The sequence below is a fragment of the Pollicipes pollicipes genome, unplaced genomic scaffold (assembly GCF_011947565.3).
Source record: "Pollicipes pollicipes isolate AB1234 unplaced genomic scaffold, Ppol_2.1 Scaffold_2555;HRSCAF=2994_pilon_pilon_pilon, whole genome shotgun sequence".
NCBI lineage: Eukaryota > Metazoa > Arthropoda > Thecostraca > Pollicipedomorpha > Pollicipedidae > Pollicipes > Pollicipes pollicipes.
This window is the reverse complement of record NW_023596136.1, coordinates 36,580,271-36,603,469: the sequence shown is the minus strand read 5'-3', so window position 1 is coordinate 36,603,469 and position 23,199 is coordinate 36,580,271. Positions and strand designations below refer to the sequence as shown.

General features: G+C 48.5%; 1 protein-coding gene across 1 annotated transcript in view; it reads left to right on the top strand.

The window, feature by feature from the left end:
- Nucleotides 1-6,775: 6,775 nt before the first annotated feature.
- The window catches only part of LOC119100839 (nephrin-like), a 56,839-nt gene continuing 40,415 nt past the window's right edge, over nucleotides 6,776-23,199 (top strand). The window contains exon 1 of the mRNA XM_037224003.1: nucleotides 6,776-6,845. Within this exon, the coding sequence (XP_037079898.1) occupies nucleotides 6,776-6,845 (70 nt within the window). The remainder of the gene's footprint in view (nucleotides 6,846-23,199) is intronic.

Here is a 23,199-nt window from a genome sequence, read left to right as displayed (position 1 = left end):
AGCCTCGCTAAGCACAGTTCGTTACGTGAACATTGACCCACTATCCATGTAAATCGCACCATGAAATAGGTTATCCAGTGTTAGATTTCTGGTTGGTGGTTCTGGATTTGGGAGGAAGTATTTCCAAAGCGCGGACTATGAGGCCTAAAAATCTATTTAAGGAACAACAAAAAACTATGGAGCTCTATTTCAGGCATCGTAATATCACACACAGGTGATTGCTGTGTCTATAACAAAACAGTAATGCTCAAAGGACGATGGCGCAGTTTGTAACATAAAAAAGTGTGCAATGTAATAGCAAAACGATGAGAGTGCTAATGGAGGGACTTAACTCCGCAAAACTGACTTGCTCATTGCCCTCAAGCTCGCTGCCCCCGCCACTCGTGCACTAAGCCCTGTGTCCTAAACATCGGAACTTTTTGGCACGGCCAGCGAATGATACATTAGTGATGATACAACTCCCGAAACGAGAATGTCTCGTTTTTATAACGCACTGCACTTAAGTTATATTTGTTGTCTGTAGCTTATCGCATTTAGAGGTGTATTGCAATCGTTTCTGACAGACTTGGCTCCAGGTGACAATTATACGATGTCAAATTTTGTCGGCGACAGAACAGGCGCTTTCCACCCATGGTGGTCGCAGTTTAGCACATCACGTGATTGTGGCCATTACGCTTGTAAATATGACTGGTTACATGGATCGCTGCCTTTACAATAAGGTTTTCACTTTTGCACTGGCTAACACCCTCTTACGCTTGTTTTTGCCAGCTTAGTCACAAATTGATGGTTCAAATCATGACGTATCATTAGTAATTACTCACGAGCCCGCCTGTCGAAAGGATTTCCGGAGTTTTGTAAGAGGAAACAATGAAAATCCCGAGACCCCGAAAGACCCCGAAAGGCACTCGGGAATGGGATTCAGTGCAGTCGTGATGCAACGTTTCAACACATCCAGCAAAAAGCTGCGAATGCATAAATCAGCATTTTGCTTCACCTTGACATCCAGCCCACAAAATCTCATTGCATGTCACCAGGACACCTCCTTAAATTCACAGTTTGGTCGCAGTTTGGGTCGCAGTTTGCAGCATGAAGGTCTTGCAACTTTAAGAGCAGGTAAGCATTGGGAGATAGGGTGTTGGATGTGTTAGGAAGTTAACATAGCTCTACTCATGGCCAACCACACCAATCTCCATTTGGAATAACCGTCAGTTTCGGTACATTATTGCTGGTAAGTTATCAGCATGCATCAATTTCATGAGAAATTAGCTTTTCCTGGTCATGAATAATACAGTGGCATGGACAAGACCCGGTAATTTCCTGTCCCGTAGCTATGCAGTCTTGTCACTGCAATTTTCGTTTACTGCCTCGAATGTGCGAATACGTGGGTGTCATGAATTCCAAAGGTGGAGAATATTAGCGCCTGGCGACACAGGGCGCACTTCAAGCAGATTTATTGCCACATTTCGCGAAATAATAAAACTTGATTATCTACGGCTGTGACAAATGTACCAGACCCAAAACAATTATGCGACATGTTCTTGCTTAAGGGTAGCATGACACTATCGGAGCAGTTTAAAATGCAACGTTTGGCCCAGAGTTGCTATCGCGTGCGTTTCGCGCACCTATGGAATCTTCCTTCAACGAGGATTCTAAAGATTTTGTTTTGGTTTCTGCGTGAATCAGTCGCAAGCCTACACACGCAAATGGTCTTAGTGTGCGCTGTGTTCCCGTTTCAAGTATTTGACTGGATCGACAAAGAACTTCGTTTCGCAAACCTGGTTGACGCCTCGGGCTTGAGGCATAACGACACGATTTTTGTCTACTTACCAATCACCCACGAACGGGTGTCGAGAGATGCCCACCCCTGTCCAACGCGGCGCACCAAACCTTACGTTAAGGCCGGCATCGGTTGCTGCAAAGCTGAAGGTCGCGGCATTCCCAGCTAAGAAACGTACAACCTACCAAAACAAATAGGAATCAAGCAAAACCAATGAGGTCAGTAATTCGCCATTACTGCGGTCATGAAAGTACCTGCTAGTAAGAAATAATGAAGAGAGCGAGCTTACAGGACGAAAACTGGCAGGCCACTTACCTCTCTCTCTCTCTCTCTCTCTCTCTCTCTCTCTCTCTCTCTCTCTCTCTCTCCTCTCTCTCTCTCTCTCTCTCTCTCTCTCTCTCTCTCTCTCTCTCTCTCTCTCTCTCTCTCTCTCTCTCTCTCTCTCTCTCTCTCTCTCTCTCTCTCCTCTCTCTCTCTCTCTCTCTCTCTCTCTCTCTCTCCTCTCTCTCTCTCTCTCTCTCTCTCTCTCTCTCTCTCTCTCTCTCTCTCTCTCTCTCTCTCTCTCTCTCTCTCTCTCTCTCTCTCTCTCTCTCTCTCTCTCTCTCTCTCTCTCTCTCTCTCTCTCTCTCTCTCTCTCTCTCTCTCTCCTCCCTCCCCCTCTCTTCTGTCCTTATCCCTGTCCCTCTCTAATTCTCCCTCTCGGTCACACGTTCACGCACACGCACCCACACCCGCGTAGCACCCACGCACGCACATGTTCATGCTTTTCCTCTGATTCCTCATGCACATGAGTGGTTCTAGGGAACCAGGGACCCCACGCCACTAACCCAGTGGGGCCAGTCTCCAGGGCCCGTAAGGGGACGGGAAGAAACCCAGCGCCATCGGTCCCGTCGGGCCGTTCTGTAAGGCCCGTAATGGTTTTGAAACCAGCACCGAAAGGCTCGTTCTTTCCCAAGATATATACAGATAGACGGATCGGCAGGGAGACAGACTGATAGACTGCATGGAATATATATATAGGCTGATAATACCATGTGATGATGATGAAACATTTCCCATGTTTAGTCGTAAACACATTGCAGATATCCTTACTTAAGTTTGGATATGTTTCCCTTCCTGCACCACAAGTGTCCTTTTGAGCGTGGTCAGGAATATTAAAGACCTCTCTTGCCCCAATGTTTGCCGCAAAGTTACTCGATATCTGGAAAGCGCTGGCGTGACGCGACCAAAATCAGCGATTTGCACGTTCGGCTTCTTTGCGCTCTGCTCGCATCATGGTGAAATTAAAACACCAACAATGGGTGCAGCCAACGAAACCGGAGCGGATCTTTACGCTGAAATTAGGCAGCGTACTTTTAAGCTCAAATGCGACGACTCAGTGGGCCTGGAGCTGGCGCCTGGGGCGTCAGCTCATCCGAGCGCTCTGCGGCGCAATCTCCGCCGAGTTGCGGAAATCAGGTCATTTCTTTGCCGCTGCAAATGAGCTGCGCCTGAATGACGTCACCCCAATTGACTCATCCGGCGTGACGCCATTACGGGACAAAAACGGGATGTGCGACTAGCGCGGACCACTTCAGTAATGAATGCACGCGCGCTTATGTTCGAGTACGTTTTGCTGTGGGTGTATTGGACGATTTGTGAAAGAGGCAGAGTGCCTAGATTATCAGTGGTAGATCACAGTGTCGAAAAAGTATTGTGCTTGTCTGCTCATGCACGCATCGTGTGCGTGCGTGAGTTAACACAAACATATCGATTGACGGAAGTCTTTGCCGTGGAGCATGATAATTATAATCCAAACGTAAAATTCAAACTTAATCCATGCAAACGCTGCGCAAGATCTATTACATCCTTTACAAGATGGCGCCCAGATTTTACTCAGTGAAGAATTCGTCTGATCCGCTGCCTGCTTCCGGTCTGTGGGTGGGCCGTTCTTGGAGCTGCTTCCGGTCATCGATTGGTGTCGCTGCCTTTTCTGTCCGGCACAGACTGTCGAACCCGACCTTTCATCAACTCGGCGCCAACTAAAACACGTCAAGCCCACGTCAGACCCCGACACATGGAATTGCTGCAGGAATCACGGTCGCATTTAGCCATCCGGCAATACCTCGAACTGCACGTGCATAAGAGGTGAGGCGGTTCGCTATCATCTTGTTTTTTGGTCTAGCAGCGATAAGAGGAGTATAATTCACGACACCATCTCCATGCCAGAATGGGATGTGTTACCAGCATGTATGTCATAGCTACACACGGTTGACTGCTTGCAACGACCTGGTCGTACCATCTTAAAATTTCATGCAAAGATGAAACCTGATTTTCAACTGGTCATCTTCTGTCAATCACCTTCTTCTCCAAAGACCAGTGTCTTCACTGAGTGTCTATGCGTCCGTGTCCACACCATACCCGCCCGCCTGCTTTGGTATATAATCAACATGGGTTGGAAAAATGTTGCCAGACGGGCAGAACGTTGCATCGAACGGCTCGAGTGAACACAAAAGTATCTGAGAGCTGGGCGCGATGGCCGGAGAGCCGGTCGCGCTGGCATGAGAGCTGGTCACCATTGCCAGAGAGCTGGGCCCGCTGGCCCGAGAGCTGGGCCCGCTGGTCGGAGGGTTGGGCCCGCTGGCCCGAGAGCTGGGCCGGCTGGCCGGAGGGCTGGGCGTGCTGGCCCGAGGGCCGGGCGCGAGGCGTGAAATCATTCATCACTTCATCCCAGCCCGCGCCTATTCTCGCTGGCGGCGCGGGTGATTTGGCGCGAGATGCCGTGGCGCGAGACGGCCGTCGCGGGACCGGCGGGGTCGTAAAAGGCCGGAGGGCCGGCCAAACACCGACGCCAAGACAAGGAGACCATCGTCCGGCAGGCGGCTGGCCAGCCCTTGCGCGCCAGCCGGAGCTCGGCTGGAGCGTGTACTCGGGACAAAAGCTTGGCAAAGAACGTAGACAACGCTGACGTGCCCGTCCTGCCGACTCCAACGATAAGTCAATGTTTCAGCGCGTGGGTAAAATGCATTTTCAAGCGCACACACTCGCGATGCGTGCTAACCGGCTGTGAAAAACGCCTACGGCCTGCTGACAGCAGCCTGTCACAGACACGGCAGACAAAGCCACGCCCCCCCCCCGCCCCCCCCCCCCCTCAGGCTCTGCCTCCTCGGCGGTGCGTCCGACAGGTCACTGTCCGCTCAGACTGCACAGTTCCGTGTGGGCGGCCTGGATTGCAATCTCTTGCGGGCCCCGCGCCACTAGGTCGGGTGGCGTTGGACGAGTGTAAGCTTCCCAGATTCCACGGGTTATATAACCACTATGGGGCATAGCCCATATAACGGTGTCGTGGAGCTTGAACGCGCTGTGGCTTGGCGCATTGAGAGAGTCGGGTGATGTGCGAGTCTTTGACATTGCCTGAGGCGTGACAGCGATGCAATGCGCCTGCCTTCAATGCTCGATAGGTCATCATCAAGCGTGTGTTCGGAACAAGCTCCAGATCTCCCACGGTTCCGTTGTCTGAGACGTGCTCATTGTTGTACAGGACTTCTGGTCCAGAGCATCACGCCCCGCAACCCGCGCCTGCCCACGTCGGCAGGATGCGCCCCCGTCCGTGTCGTGGAGATGGCGTCACACCCACTCGACCGCGCGTGACGTGCCGCGCTGTGACGGGCGTCAGCGGCGCCTCCGCTCGACCCGACCGGCGGCGGGCGCATGCTGCACACGCGCCGCCCCTCCCCCTCTCCTCCCAGCGTCGGGTCAGACGCTCGCAGTCCGCGGCGGTGGTCGGGCGGGGCTGGGGCGGAGCGCCCGGAGGCGTCGGCGGCGGACGCGTGGGACGGGATCTGTGGCGCGCCACGGCTGACGGCACTGCGGCGCGCGAGACGTGAAGAGGACGAGCCGGAAGACGAGGCGTGAGGAGGACGAGACGGAAGACGAGGCGTGAGGAGGACGAGACGGAAGACGAGGCGTGAGGAGGACGTGACAGACGTGAGGAGGGTGAGACGGACGTGAGGAGGGCGAGGCGGACGTGAGGGGAGCGACACGGACGTGAGGGGGACGACACGGACGTGAGGGGGGTGAGACGGGCGTGGGGAAGGCGAGACGGACGTGAGGAGAGAGAGACGGACGTGGGGGGGCACACGGACGTGAGGGGGACGACACGGACGTGAGGATGGTGAGACGGACGTGAGGAGGGCGAGACGGACGTGAGGAGGTGAGACGGACGTGAGGAGGGCGACGCGGACGTGAGGGGGACGACACGGACGTGAGGATGGTGAGACGGACGTGAGGAGGGCGAGACGGACGTGAGAAGGGAGAGACGGACGTGAGGAGGGTGAGACGGACGTGAGGAGGGAGAGACGGACGTGAGGAGGGCGAGACGGACGTGAGGAGGGCGAGACGGACGTGAGGAGGGAGAGACGGACGTGGGGGAGCACACGGACGTGAGGGGGACGACACGGACGTGAGGAGGGTGAGACGGACGTGAGGAGGGAGAGACGGACGTGAGGAGGGCGAGACGGAAGAACGGCGCAGGGCGATACGGCGGAAGACGGCAGACGTTGGCTGATTCGGAGGGGTGCATGTGAAGTTGAGGGGCTTCACGTGTGTGGACACGTGTTACGAAATTGGCGGGGGCACGGAAAGGACATATACTCACTCGCGTGCCAGGAATAGCGCCGATTCGTCGTTGGGAGGTGGAAACGGAGCGCCGCCTGGTGCATCGCTTCTTGGACACAACGAGTTGCTGTGTATACGCGACGAGCGAAAGCGAGTGGTCACACTTTGTCGCAAGAGAAGGATTGCTTGTGGGATTTAATCCCGAGGAGAACGCTATACCGTGAGTGTGGACAATAAGAGAACTGACGGCTCCGGCAGATAGCAAGTGCGCGTCACGCCGCGACTCGTCTCACGCTCTCGGCGAGCGGAGACCGAGCCCGCGTGACACCGAGACGTCGACGAGCCGTCCGACCGTCACGGGGTGTGGAAGGCGTCCTTCGCAGCTCACGGACGAGGCGGATCATGCGGATCTTCACGCTTCTGCTCCTGGCGATGAATGCGTTCCTCGACGCGTCAGAAATCGATGATGAGAGTGAGTATCGGTTCGAGAGCGATGATCCCTTTTCTTTGGCGAGGCCGCTCTCCAGACGCATCGTAGAAGTGCTCAATCTTTGAGTCTGGCTGAGCACGGGTACTTTTCAGCAGCAACCAACCGGGGATATCACTTGGTAGATCCTGCGTAGGTTTGATGGTTTGCCTCACACGATTGATGTGTAGGTTGAGAAACAAATCGTTGAGTGCGGTAAATGCACCATTGGACACTTAGCATGAAATGCCTTTAACGCTTTCACATTTTTCACTTAAAGAATTACGAACTTCATGGGTCGCGTGCAGTGGCTTGGCGCTCATCGCTGTGAATTGTCTCAGCTGTTGGTAAGGAGCCTGACGAGAAACAATTGGTACTTAAAAAATAATTAAATCAACGTCGACAGAAGCTCCATAGGTAGTTGATGCTATGCATATTGGCGATTGTGATTAGATCTAGTCCAGCGAAGTTACACTCAATGCTGAGCTCTTTGAAAGCGATTAAGGTTCAAGGGAGTAAAGCTTATAATCATATTTAACTTGATCTCCAAGAGGAGAGAGAGAGGGGGGGGGGGGGAGAGCACGCGAACAGTTTGTTATACATTTGTTAGTTAGTTATAGTAGTTAATAGCATAGTTGGTCAGCTTGTAGTTAGTTAATTGGTTATACAACAAACTCTGAGAAATGTAGACTGCTGTGCATGTGATCCTCGAATGGCATACCTTTCACAGCATCTATCCAGTTTAGTCTTTGCATACTAAATGCAAGCTGCTCAGTAGTCGAACCATCGCAGATTAAAAGGACAGAAATTGCAACAGATACAAACCTTTGCTGCGACCCTACGCAAGCGTTTGTATCATTCACATGGACGCCGTATGACAACGCTCTACCGGCTGGGCGTATAACCGTGCGTTGGCGAGCGCCAGCTGGCAGCACACACACAGCGGCGCAGACCGCACACTCACAGACACTGGCCTGAACAGCGGCGGCAAACAAGCCGCGCCGCCGAGGACCCGCATGCAGGCATACGGGTGCTGCAGCAGCAGTAGTCTACTGCTGCCGGATCTGGAATCGTGGCTGTGATGAAATGATAGGCATTGCGCGGTGCAGCCGTGCCATGGAAGGTCTGAGCCTGGAGTGAGGGAGAATGGGCAACGGTGCATCGCTGTTGTAAAGGTGTAGTTTTATTATGATATGCTTCATTGTATGTTTCGTGATTTACGTTAAAAATCTGCCTTTTTCATGAGCGACCATGCCTTGTTTGAGATAATTAGGCTTTAAATAATATCTAGGGCAGAGTATCCCGAGCCGAGCTACAGATGTAATATATAACTTGCATTAGCGTGAAACAATCTAATAACTCAGTTGCTTTATGTAAGTTGTCAAGTGCATTTGCGAGGAACATCGTATGTATAACACGTTATTTATAGCCTTATCCCTGGTAGAATAACGAGGAGAATGGAGAGGTAGATGTGTTATTTCAGCTACGTGCCTTTTTGGGAACGAATATCAATATTAAATGCCAAGTAGTGGTTTGCCAATTTGCCACTCATGTCGTTTCGATAAATGCATGTAGACAAAATATCATATCTGTCTTTCCATTCTCCTGGTTAGCTTACGAGCAATAAGGCTATTGATACCACCGCATCTAAACCAAACAGGCTTCAATCAAGCCGAACGCATGTCCTCACCTCGTACAACATAAAATTGCAAATAAATTTGCAAGATAATCAGTGATTGCCTAAAGTATCACATGCACCAGGGAGCAATAACTCAGCTCCCTCGTAAACTCTTATCAACGCCATCTGGAATTTATCTTTCAGCTAGAAGCTAGGAGCGATGGATAGGATTCCCCAGTGGACAACTACAATAGCTAGGAAATGTAATGTAGCAGGCTGCTGATGGACAGCGAGGGCTACGCTTCCCAGCCGCATGGGTAAGATTTGCCAGTCAGAACGCCACAGACAGAGCAGACAGAACGCCCTTATGCACGCAGCGGAGTTCAATCCATTCGTATTTTGTAAGTTGGTCAGTGCATTGGCGAGAAACATTAGTCACACAGATTAGACGGTAGTGTTAGCTTTATTCCTCGGAAAACCAGGAAAATAGAGAAATAGGTTGATATTTTGTCAACATGCCTTTCTCGAAACAATAGCAGAAATGAATTTAAAAAATTGCCTGCCAATGTTCCTACTCCATTTTTCAGGTTTTTTTTTGGAAGAGCAAGCCATAGTTTTTACTGGACACCAACATTCAGGGTATTAAACAAAGAGCGATTGCCAGCCATTACCAAGATACAGTGCCTATCTAAGAATTAGAATGCCCGGACATATGTATACATGCAAACGAATTCAAGCAAATCAGCATCACGCATCACGCTTCATTCGAACATGCAAGCGAGCTGAAGTAAAGAAGCATCATACATCGCGCACCAATTGTGCTTGCAAACGATTTCAATCGAACATGCATCGCACATCAAGCGACTGACATCACTTACATATGGGCGTAAAATGACCCTAGAAGTCGACGCGCCCTAAAACCCCAATCGTCATCATCACTTACATATGTAAATGACTTCAAGCTAGCACACATCACACACAGAGGCACATATCACGTTCGCGTAGTGGGCCATAATGTGCCCTGCGTGTCAAGATTCGGTTGCCGACTTTTTATGAGAATAGATTCATTTATTCTACTGTCTGGGTGGTCCTGCGCTCTGTAGACGACTTGGAGTTCTAAAAGTGGCATAGGGTCCATACTTCCCTCGATTTCAGCTGAGCGTGTTTTGCCCAAAAAATGGTCACCGAAAGGAGCATTCCCTGTTTTGTTTTTAGCATCTCGCAGGTGTTCATTATATCTTAAACGAATAGGGCGCATGGACTCAGCAACATAGACTATGTCCCTTCCATGTTTGTCACACGGTTTATACTTGATTTCGTAAACCACTTTTTTTCCTCGTGCGAACCCATTGAAACCCAGAACTGCATAAACGATATTTGTTGCCTCACGGGCTTTTAGACGTTGAGATGGAAGATTTAGAGACTTTTTGAACTTCTTGTCGTTTTTCCAAGCCATGCGTACGTGCACTTTTGATTTTTTAACAATGTGTTTGGTTTTACAAAGCAAATGCTCATCTATGTAAGGTAGCGTCAAGAATCCGTCTTCCGATAGGACGTGTTCGCGTCTCCTATCACCCATCCCCGACGCGCTGTAAATTTGTTCACTTCTTCCAATGCTGTAACTAAAAGTCATGGAGAATATCCGTTACCCAACAGCAAAGCCCATATTTTGTTTGTGCTCTTTCTTTCCTTTTCACTACTTGATGGGTTGTTTAGAGCCCTATGAAACATGCCACGAATTATGTTGTGCTTAGTGAAAGTTGGATGCGCAGATTCGCACCACAGAATGATACCGGAGTTGGTGGGCTTGATAAGGAGCTCCGTTGGAAACGTTGTGCGGTTGTTCCTCCTTTCCACCGTCACTAGCGTACCCAAACAGGGGACCGCCTTCCCGCCCCCTGTATGCTCCATCGTAAAAGCTAGTTTTGGATGCTGGTTTGTCATGAACTCTAAAATCTCTTTAAGGGCGCGCTGTCCAATTATGGCCAATTATGACCAATTATGTAAACGTGATATGTGCCTCTATGTGTGATGTGTGCTAGATTAAAAAAAAACATTTACGTGTGTAAGTGATGCCTGTCGCGTGATGTGCGATGCCTTTCCAAATTAAATCGTTCGTATGCATAATTGGTGCGCGATGTGTGATGTCTGTTTACTTCAGCTCGCTTGCATGTTCGAATGAAGCGTGATACGTGATACCTATTTGTGTTGTATGTAAACATTTTAATTTAATATAAATTAATTCGTTTGCATGTAAACATATGTCCGAGCCTTATAATCCTTAGATAGGCACTATATATTGGTAATGGCTGGCAATCTTTTTTTGTTTGATCCTCTGAATGTTGGTGTCCAGTAAAAGCTGTGGCTTGTTTTTTGAAGGAGAACAAAAAGCCTGAAATATCGAGTAGGAACATCGACAGGCAATTTTTGAAATTATTTCTGCTATCGTTTTGAGAAAGGCATGTTGCCGAAATATCAACCTAGCTAAATTTCTGTTCTGGTTTTTCCGAAGAATAAGGCTAATGCTACTGTCTTATCTACATTCGTATTTTGTATTTAATGGTTATCAGATGTTGGCTGATGGTTCAATCGCGGCAGATATACTGACTGCAAGCATTGTCATCAAGAGCATGTTCCGATTCTGCCGTGTCGTGGAGAGAAAGGCTAAACGAAAAGTCATGCCCTGCAAAACAGCCGGAATGTCGAGCAATAATCGGCTCGTTCACGGCTGGCGCCTGGGTTGCGGCGTTTGTATTTTCGACATCGCGCGTTTGGAAACTGATCTTAAGAGCGGAGCAGACGATTGTGATCTGTAAATTACGCATGGGCTAAGTCGTTGAAACAGTTTTGCGTCAACTAGGTTTAAGCGGCACCATACTCAGGAGGTCACTTGAAGTGTGAAAAAACGCGGTTTATTTCCTGCATCGAGTCGAAAATAGGTAACTCCGCGCTGCAACATTCGTTTAGGCTGCATACTTGTATGGGGTGACGAACAGGTATAGGTGAACGTGACGTATGGGTCACTTAATGTGCGTTTTTGGTGGTCTAGTATTTGCAAAATGACCGTATAATGACGGTACTGTATCATGGCCACGTGAGGTACCGCCGCTTGCAGCGTTTTCCCTGCGCTTGACCCATCTGACCCGAGACGGGGGGGGGGGGGGGGCCCAGTATAAGCACTTCCCCAATGGATGGCCTATGTGATGAGTGGAGCGCACCCAGCATTTACGTCAGAGTTGCAGAGTTAGGAAGACTTCTGAGATGGGCGACCGAATCGAGTCTTATCTGGATATGCCACAAGACAAGGCAGAGAGCACTCTCGGCAGAGGCCGAGGGTAAGGCCGACTACGGAGGTCAGTTCATGTCTTGGAGAAATACACATGCTGGAACTGGCCGACGCATTTGTGATCTGATGAGTGCATCTTCTTTGCCGGACTGACTCTCAAAAGGAGATGAAAGAAAATGATAGCATTGTAAAGGATCGTTTCCTACGCGCTGTCGCTACGGCACTAGGTGTGGCACCAAAGCGACAAAGCGGCTAACCGCACTGGGCGTTCTAAGGCAATGCCAGATCAATATACGCGTGCATCCCCTTTGATATAGATATACATAAACCACATAATATGCGAACCTTTGCAGCTTGAGGCAGACTGTTTATTCATGTGGGAATCCGAGCGTTGCCATAATAGCCCCTTCGTCGTGGTGATTGCACGCATTTCAGTACTTGAGGGGATATGTTCACTGCGGCCACTTCACATGCAACTTAAGGCTGATAGGCTCGGCGCTCCGAACGTGTGACGCACGTGCTATTTCCGAAAATGTCGTCGTCTGGAGATATTAATTGGAGACAGTCACAGGGGGAGAGCACTTCTGGCAGATTACCGTATGTAGTATTTGCACTGCGTTAAATTAGTTGTTTTTGCCCCAAAAACTGTTGCCCAAAAAGCGGATGTTATTAGCTTCAAGGGAGCTGTTTTACAGCTACAAATAATGAGGCAAACATCAGATATGACGAAGAAGCTACCTGTAAATAAAGGTATGCTTTTTGTTGAAAGGGCTTCTCTAAACACAAAATTTATCTATCCTCATGAAACGTTTCTATGACGTTAGATGTGCTGCCAAAATGGCCGTGCAAAACTGCCACCCTAGCGCTCACTTAAAGTTCTTTGACTGAGAGATGGCGATGGCGGCGTCGGACGTGTGCACCGAATTAATGTACCGTTATGTGCCGAATGTACCGTTATGTGCCCCTGCTTTGGCGCTTCCTGTTGTGGTCTTTTATATCTGTCCATAAGTTTACACTGTTCACTTGCATCCATATGCTCAGGTATGGTGCTATTCCCAATTTATTTCATGAAAAGCTTGTTTCTCTGATGACTAGTAACGATGTCTAACTTCTTGTATTATATAGCACAAAACGGGACACGTAACGATTTACATTCATTCCATAGCACTGAAATGATCATTTCTAGTCGAAAGGACTCTAATAAAAAAACAATAAAAACCAACCAATCGTGTTTGAAGCTTTAACTGCCTGCTCAACATAGGTTGAGTTGCAGTTCAAATCCGTTACAATTGGAAGTCGCGTTCACGAATGTCAGACATGAACAACTAGGCAACCATATTCTTCTAAGCCCTAAACGCCGAATGGCCAGTAGGGGGAAGGGGGGGGAGTAATATTTAGCGACGTCTCTTTGGCGTCATGCATGTAACAGTGGCCTTGACAAATTGCGCGAAATAGTCCGCACATATTCGCGGGTACGTAGCTCGGAAACTAGAGGGATATAAGTCTTGAGAAAGGCAGGGCTGTGGACTCAATCGAATGATCTTCAAGATGGCCATTTCAGTTCAAAACCCCATGCAATTGTGGAGCACTCCCTCAGATCGCCGAGTGTAGTGCCCACCCTTATTGCTGAAATGGACCGAAGTTGTCCAGAAGATTTCAGACATAAGCCGAATTAAATTAAAGAAAAATTGAAACAGATGAAAGCACGTCAGATCCTAAAAGAGCTGAAAGAGAGAGCACTGAATCGAGTTTAAAGATTGAGGAAATTAATGAAATTGCACTGGATCAATGAATTTCCGTTTGTGAATCCCGTCTCCGAAAGGAAGTAAATGTTGACCATTCACATATCCTTCCAGCCACATTTCCCATACCCGTCTCCCTTCCATCGCCGTCAGCCACTGCAACCAGAATGGTAATACGCAACCTTATTCGCGGATGTGTTCACTGGCCAAAAGCAAGATCGGAAAGACTATACAACAGTATACGTTTAAAATCACTCCTCACTTGTTCACCCGTCCGGGTTGACCGGGTGAACCGGGTGAACAGCTGATTGCAGCGCATGTCTTTGCCTTCATCTTGCCGCGGTGGGGTGAGTTCGAGCCCGTTCAAGTGCTCGCTGTTTCCTTTAATGGTTTGCCACCGGTGGCAGCGGCCGCCGTAAAGGCCAGGTAATATCAAAGGGTGGGACGGACAGTGCCGGGTATTACAGCACGTTGAACTTTCGTCACAAAGTTTGCGTGTGACCCTGGAGTTTTCTAATCGGATGCGTTGTTGGGGCTTATGCAACAAACACTGATCAACGGGGGCCTCAATTCACAAAAATATATCCGATTGAAAGGTTCAGGATGAGTTTAAAAAAACACGCCTAGTATAGAGGCCTTAAGAGGAGGAACACGGCTGAATATTATGCACCCCTCATTTCGGAATCCTAGTGCCTGCTATGCATGTCTTCTTGGAAAGACTCTGGCCCCACCATCCCACTTCACGGACACATTGGTGTGTTTCAGGTCTTCGACACCATGGCAACGAGCTACAGGGAGGAAAAACCAACTTGTAGCCAAACCACCTTTTCAAGACCATTCTAAAGATCAGAGATTTTGTTTTAGACTGAAATTAAAAGCTCTACCGCAAAATGAGCATCAGGGATATATGATGGAAGCTACAACCATTTATTTTGCGAATTATTAACTTAGTTACGACCTAGCTGAATGTGCAGGACTCGCGTATAGAGCCACTCCACGGAAAGCCAGCTCTCAGAAAGTCGACCAACCAGCCTACAGTGCTGGAAGGCCTGAAGTCTGCCATTATTTTAACGGGTTTTCTCCACCCGCGTCTTCAATCGCTATGCAAGCCTGGCTGATCCTTTAATGTATTGCGCGCTTAAAGGACTGCTCCCGTGACAAAACTAATGAGGCCCGCTATGGGTGATGAATTCCCCGGTAAATAACCGACGAAGAGTTCACACGCTTGCTGCAATTCAGAAAGCTTTTCGACGGACCTGGAGATCAGAGGGTAAGCTTTAAAGTGGAATAAAAACTATGCTGGTTATCGATGCATGCAAACTTGTGTCACCTGCCTCACCAATGAGGGCAATATACGCTGCATTTTCCTTGCACGCAGACGAAAGCCGGTAAACCCGACGTTTTGCCCAATATAAGGTTTTCATTCACATTCTTTTCAAAAACCTGTGTTCACCACGTTTGGACAAAATATGTTACACATTTATTTGCGCTCATCCTAGTTCGGTTAAGCGGTGAGAATATCTCACTCAGACAGAGCAGCCTGTGCTGCCTACATGTTTATGATGTCTGTTGCCATATTAGTGTTGGGGATCAACACACTTCCGCGAGCATCTTTCACTGAAAACGGTCTTCCTTATGCATGCATATCTGGATGTAATCAATACCATTAGTGCATAAAGATTACCAGGCTTCCAAAGGCGTCTGACCTTGGCTTATGTTAACTTAGGCCGATTCCAAACTCACAAGGCAAAGTTCAGGTGATTCTGGAATCGATTCCGCCTTCAGGTGAAGGCAAGCACACGTCGCCTGTACCAGAACAATGTCCGTGTCAATCTCCAAAACTAGCAGCGTGCATGCACACATCACCATGTCAGCGTCCGTGCGCGCCTCGCGTTTTCCAGCCGGCCGCCTCTCGCTCCAGTGCTCCCGCAGTCGAGCTTCCTCAGCCATGCCGGCTCGGCTGCACCCAGGGCCGGGGCCGTGCGCCCGAATAATCCCGTTTCAAATGTAAATCAAACTCGGAGGCGCCGGGACCACACCGCGTCCCGCTGGGAAATTATTAGCCTAATGAAACCCGTCGGCGGCCGACGCGCAGGGTGGGTGAAGGGGCGGGCGGGGCGTGGGCTGGGGGCGAGGTGTGCGGACCGGGCTCTCTTGCAAAGTGTATCGGCCTCTTGGTGAATGGGGTAATGGCGAGGGCGACGGAGGATGGATGGCAATTCGGCGGTGAATGTGACCGTGGAATTAGTGAAGTAAATGTTACGACTGCTTTGGGGTTAGTCGGTTAATAAGGAGGGCTCTGCTGCACATCAACCTCTACTTAAAGGTAGTATTTCACGTAGGAAGATACTGAACCAAGCATCAAATATGATGAAAAAAGTCAGTTATAGCTACGGGCGTACTTCTAAATGAAAAAGAATGCTCTAGACAACACAATTTGTCTATTTAGCAAATATGCTCCTCAATGCATCGCTGTTTGCTTACGTCATCGTACCTTGCGCAACATTGATTAAGGGCCAAATGACGGTCATTATGTCTGGAAATCGTGCCCACGAACGTCATAAGTGAAGGACTCGAAAAAGTATCTATTTTGGCCTTGACCGGTAAATGGACACTGACGCGTCGAAATTTAACACGCTCTCGGCTGGGCGGGGGTTCAACCTGAGCCTCGAAGGTTTTTCCAGAATGGTTTCCGAACGGCTCGGTGTAGCCGTGCCAAATTTTGCATAGCTGCAGACAATTGAATAGCGGATCGTTTGACATAACAAATAATATATACCTTGTCAGGTCGCTGACCTATGGCAGGTCAAAGTCAGGCCATGGTTTCAGCGAAGGCAATTTCTAGGGAATCGTCCAATCTGATACCATAAGGGACAGTTTGACGAAGCCATACATCTCTGAGATGCTTTCTTATGCACCAAAAATATTTAATGAGCAAATTGCGTTGACTTAAGGCAGATATGAATGTCAGACCAAGGTCAAAACTAACCTGATTTGTTACTTTAGGGCTTGCTGTATGTGATTGTTTGTGGTGCTCATTTCAAATCTGTTGACAGCAGGAACCACATTGTAGTCTTCCATTGACTTCTTAGAGGTCAGAACAGATCATTGACCTAAGATGACCCGGGTCGTCATTTTGTTCTAGGAACATACTGCCTAGCGTAACCTTTGTCACTTATTCAACTGCAAAACTCAGAACGGTCTTGTATGATTTTGGTCACCATGACCTTCAAAAGGTCAAATAAGGTCACTGACTTTAAAGGGGCTTGTGAAATTTTGCGTAGAAACAGTTGCCTAGGATCTGGGGGCATTTTGGAGACCAACCTGTAATTGGATTTTGTTTGACCTTATTTAACCTGAAGGTCATGACTTATGAAGCTCAAACTTTGCTCTAAGTGAGTTCACGTACAGTTAAAGACACCCTGTAAATTTGATGTATCTAGCTCTCTTAGTTCTCGAGATTTCAGGAGGGTCAACTTGACCCCCACCCGAGCGAAGGGTATCTAGCCGGCCATCCGGGTGCGTGTTAAATGGCGCTATTATGACGTCATGTATTCTAAGGCGACTTTAGAATACTCTCTCATAAATGCTCTTCGACATCTCTGCGGTCTTTAACCTCAGGAACCGGAGGGTTTTGGGTCTTAAAAAGGGCATGTACGTGAGCTTCGTCAAAGGCCTTCAGTATGACCATTTCAGTTCAAAACCCTGTATAAATGTGAAACCTTTCTTTAACAAGATGCTCTTTTGGAAGTGCAGTGGCTGCTATTGCCATTTCGCTCTTTAAACATGCTTCATGGAGAATGACATTGAGGATCGTTCTCAGCATTGCTACGTCAGACTGTCGCATTGAAAGACGCCTAGCCTCACTAAGGGATCACTTCCTGTGTAACAGGTGTTAATGAAGCGAAGTTTGAGCTCGTTTCTCTCGGTGTTTGCCAGAACACCAGTTAGCTTCTTTATTTTCCGCAGATTTCTAGGAATGTTACATAGCTGCTTGTGAGGCGGCCAGGAAGCCTGTCAAGAAGACGGAAATGAGTTTGTAAGTTATATGGTGTTGACATGTGAAGAACACCAATAAAGCGTATGATCAGTCGCTGTAGTTAAGTGTACATTTGCAACACATTTTGCCTACACTGGCTGCCGAATTGTTGGCATTCATCTCTGCTTTTTATATCAGGATCAACGTAGGATTTCAAAAATGTGAACGGCAATAATTACCGGCATGTTGATGTAGAACTGCGTTGAGCACGCGCCTGTCACGTAATTGATGTCATACATCCTGGAAATAAATGACAAACATTCAAGGGCGTCTTACAACACTGTGACTGCAGCGCCAGCATTCATACTTCTATAAGTTCAAAACAGGATGAAAACAAAAGTTCCCTCTCTCTCTCTTTCTCTCACGTATATCTGATGAAGGAGAGTAAGAGAGAAGAGAGAGAGGAAGCTATAGAGAAGAGAGAGATAGAGAGAGGAGTAGATCTAGAAGAGATAGTGGACTAGAGGAGGAGATAGCGAGTATATCGCGATCCCTCTCGCTATGAGAGAGAGAGAGAGAGCTCTCTCTCGAGCGCTCTATACTCTCTCTCTCTCTCCTCTCTATCTCTCTCGCTCTCTCTTCTCTCTTCTCTCTTCTTCCTCTCCTCTCTATCTCTCTCGCTCTCTTTCTCTCTCTCTCTCTCTCTCTCTCTCTCTCTCTCTCTCTCTCTCTCTCTCTCTCTCTCTCTCTCTTTTCATCGTCAGGAACAGTGATGTTGACATCAAAGAACACCTGATATCAATATGACCGACTCGCAAAAAGTCAAGTTCAAGAGCAAGTCGGGTCAAGATCAGGTCAGCTTGTCACCGTCCATCTATCACTCACCAAGTCAAGCTCGTCGTACGAATAACTCCTGTATTAATTCGCTTGACCTAACGTCAGCTATAATAATATGGTCACCAGTCCTTAACTTTGAGAATGCGATAGGTTTCCTGACCGATTTGTCGCAGACAAAGATCATATGGTGACAAAGATCATATGGGTTAGACTGTTATAAATTTACGTGAAGCACTTTTGTTCGGTACGTGATACGAATTCGCATGTGAAGCTCGACCATGGCTGGAACGTAGTCAGACCAGTTAGTGTATTGCATAAAAACAAGCCAAACAGTATGGTTACCCATAGGCCTTTACAAAAAAGGTGCATGCCCGTGACTCGATAGCGCAATGAAATAATGAGTTGCCAAAACGTGGATGGGTTATGATCCAACAGCCGAAGTAGACATAATTTCTTTCAGCTTACGAAGGTGACTGAGCGATTCGTGTGTGAAAAATCCTATTTACAGCTCTGGTTTCTTTGTGAATGTGGGCTGGCTCGCGTACAAAGGCAGGGAAAACCTGGAGGAGAATTGGAAGGAGGTTTGCGCAATGCACAGCGCATGCTGTTAAAACTTTATTATGAGATGGGCAGAATCTTTATCTCAATGTTGTCAAAGAAGCTAACTAGTCCGCAACGTTGGTGATTCTCTAAGCTCAAGCATTAGCCTTGACGGTCCATTTCAATTGAAACAGCACGTTGACGAGAACATGACGTTCCGCCGCCGCCGTTTCCTTCGTCGACACCTTCCTGGCCAGACCAGCGCCCGGGACCCGGCCGGAGCTCCGTCGAGGCCCACCTAACAAATCAGCCGCACTCGGCAAGCGTAACGAGGTCGAACAACGATAACGACGGACCCGAGCGGCACTTTTCGTAATGGGCCCGCGGCGTCGCGCGCGCCGCCTCTACAGTCCGGCGGGAGGGGCCGGTGCGCCGCGGCGCCCTCTCAAACGGGCCGTTTTACGGGCGCCGCCGACGTAACGCCCCAGTCGGGGTCGACTGGGCGGCGCCAGCCGGGCGTGGGGCAGATGGGCGAGCAGCCGGCGGGCCCGCAGCTGACGTCCGCCCGGAGGTGGACGCCTCGGACCCGCCACGGCGCCCCCGAGCGGCGACGGAGCGCGCGCGCTGGCTGTTGCGCCTCCACGCGCGTCGCGGGCCTCCGTCGTGGGGCTGCATCGACGTGTTGAATGTTTGTCGGCTACGCAAACACTCCATAAAATGAGTGGCTGTCGTGAATGCGAACTTTCTGCGCTAGAGTTGCATGAAGCAGAGCGCTAACGAACTGGCATAAAGTTGTCGCATGTCCACGTGAAATTAAACTTTCTGCAGTGACGTAATAAAGAGTTACATGCAATGACGAAGTATATCAGTTGTGGGCACGTCAGCATAGTGATACAGCACAGCGCGGATGAGATAAACCTGCAAGCTGTGGACTTACATCCGGATCAAGTTAAATCGGATGATGAATGCTCACCACAACACGGATTACAGCCAGAGGAGATTAAAGTGGTCTCACACCGATTGAACCTATAAAAATCAATGGACGCAACCCATCACTAAATTATTCTTAAGATACCTAAAGAGGACATTAACTCAGATAAAATAACTCTGATCCACGAATAACTCTACAAAATGACTCACACGTACTTTCGTGGAACCGGAGAGGCTCAACATATTCATAGCAACTTATGCTGAACAACTTGCTTGACGAGCTTCTTTTACTATTGAGGTGAAGGATCCAGCCTCGCTAACTTGAAACAACATAACAGCAAATGCTAGGAGCAATCCACTTTGGACCCATTCTAAAGCTATTTTTTGTCATTTGTTTCCGCTTAAAGGAAATATCCCGCCTTTGGGGCATGTGTCACGAACATACCTAGGTGACACCTCAGAACCACTTAGGTATGATGAGAGCTATGTGTGGTGCCGCTGCAGCACTATCGAAATATGATAAGGGTACAATTCTGCATTGTTTTCGAGTCAAATTACATTGTCAACGTTTTTTAACTGCACTACACTTCTTTCTTTCTTGGAAGCCCCGGAGTGTGTCTCGAGTTCGCGACAACTGCAGTTGTCGCAACCGCCGCCGTTATAACGGCAGCAGAATCCGCTGAAGGCCGTTGCCAGCTGTTACGGGTTAGATGTACAACTTTTAAGTTGTTTATCGCTCACATTGCAGACCTGCGGACCCAACAGTGGCATATATACTGGTGTGAATGGCATCAGGACAAATGAACCTTGGTGTGACTGGCATAGCGAGCGGCAAGGGCAGTTACTGAGAGGCGCATTGGTTGAAATTTGAACCAGTGCTTCACCGCAGACCATGTCATACTCCATTTTCTAAAGCCGAAGTGCTCTCCGAAAGAGCCACGGTGGCAAACGCCATAGGGCGAAAATGAAAGCCAATGTATTACGTTTCGTTGAATTTGCTGCCTAATAGCCTCATGTTTGCATACTTTTTTCTCTAAAAAAGTATTTCAAGCTTTCGCAGCATTTTCTGCACAAACATTTGGACAAGCTCGTGTGTAATAACATAACAACACGCAAACGTTGAAAAAAACAGGCAAATTAAGTATATTACCTTCATTGCGTTGAGCAGGGAGTCCAATGAGATTGATCCCGCAGAAGCGGCAACTCACATCGGAATTCTGAGCTGCTCAAAAGGAATCCAAGAAAACTGGTATGACTGACCAAAGCGGGCGCGTCTGATCTGACAATAAGTGAAAAGTACAAGAAAGGTGGCCCCTCCCGTCAACCCCTCCCGCGGAACTTGGCTCGCGAAGCTCCACCTGATCCCTGCAAGCTGGGTTACAATGCTTCAGCGTTCCCTCACGGGCTTGCCGTTCTTACGGCTGTCATAGTGGATCCAATGTCACGGGGCAGCCTTGAAGGCAGCTATAGCTCAGCCGCACACACACACTCAGCCAAGGCTTTCCGCTTCGTATGTAATGCGATACGGCAGAAAATCATTACGGCGCCAATGTTCTTCACGATATCATTGGATCAATATGACTGCCTGCATGCAAGCAGTGAACTGATCGTGATCAAACACTGCGGAAAAGGCTGGTCAGCCGTGGTTGGTCCCGCTCAGAAACAGGTTTCTTTAGCCAGCCTCGGAGCTCGCGAGACGATTGGCTCTTACGCCGTTTATCAGAATTTTCACAGAACGGCCGGATGCAAAGTTTGCTCAACCTCTCGCCAATTAAAAGTTTGAGAATAGTCGGTCGCATCCCATCAGCTTAAGGAGAACGCCACAATACCTTTCGGGAACAAAAAAAGCTTTTCATAGGCGCCTGGTCGACGTTAAATAAAGGTTACAGGTAAGAGGTGGTGTGCACGTTAGTATTAGATATAATCATCGTGCTCTGATTGAAATAAGAGTTAAACCGTTATCAATAACATGCAGTTGAGCTGGTCAGGAGCGCTGATTCAAACGGAATACTAACGGGATTGGGTGCATCGCGAACGCTTTTTTGTATAACATATGCACGCAGCCTGGGCATGCTGTCCTTATTCAGCCAGTTTCAATATATGCTCGAGAATTTCCTCTCACACTACACTGTAAGAACTCTGTAACACTTTATCCTTGACCTGGGTCTAGTGGGAGAACAGTACCACATATTGCCGTGTCAATTATGGCGGTGTTTTAGCTCATTTTGGTACGGCCGAAGAAAAAACACACAGGGGGCAGCATTTCGGTTGATGGAGACTCTTTGGACCTGTAAAGCTGAGTTAAACATTTATTTTTAAGTCGGCGTAATCCCCGCAACAAGCAATAAAAGAGCGCAGGACGATTGTGTTCGTCGTCGATTTGCTTCGTCGTTTTGTTTTGAAGCCCGCTGCTCGGTCGGCTTGAACCTGGCCAACAATTGGCATTGACCCAATGTATGAGAGAGCTGGGCCAGTTGAGGGCACTTTGTTCCGGGGTTCCTTGTGCTGCCACGCGGGACCAACCAACTAACGTTTGGTGCAAGGCATGCACAGGGTGAGGTAACTGGATCATTCAGCGTTCTGCCTCGAAATTGCGCAGCTGGTGCCCCCTGGCCATCTCGTATGGCAGTATAGTTATTTGTTCCCAGTTTTGCAGTCGGTAGCATTAACACCAGTGTTATTAGTACGTGAAATGTGGAATGGTTGTAATGACATGCATGCAATGACATGCTATTCCAGGTCTGTACGGAAGGACAAAAAAAGGTAAGCCGCTACACAAATAAGGTGTTTAATCTCCTATCTCTTAAGCTAAACATTGTGAAAATATTGAGTGCTGCATGACAGATTTTACTCCAATTTTAGGGTGCCTTTTGATTAACGTAGGGGCTGCTTTAATTCGTTTGGTTTGTAACGCCATCACGACGCGGTGTAAGCCATCGTCTGTCAGAGTTTTCATCCCATGTAGCGGGAATTTGGTGCAGTCAGTGAACGAATAATGGCCGAAGGCTGACTCCTGCACTTGCACTGCACTGAAAACAGTGAAGTCACAACTTTATGAGCTGGTTTTATGACACCCAGTCTCTTTACACAGTTCCTCATTCTTCACCTTCATTTCCTTATCCCATAAAGCCCCCACATATGCTCATTCATCTCGATTGGACACGGAACTGCCACGCGTGAATGTAAATGCATTAATCGCTACAGTACAATGGTCATGGTTCCAGCGCAGCAGCGCAGACACAATCTCATGGTTTTCTATAGGGCAGCCTCACTCTCAGCTGATATTCGTGAAGCTTCCTTTTGTGTTTTGGGGACCATGGCCAGGGAGTTTCGAACATCTTAGAAGTGGTTAGGGCGTGGGTCGAAACTACCTTGGAAGCTCAGTTATTTCCACATGTCACTGCTAGCTTATGTTAAAGATTGACAAG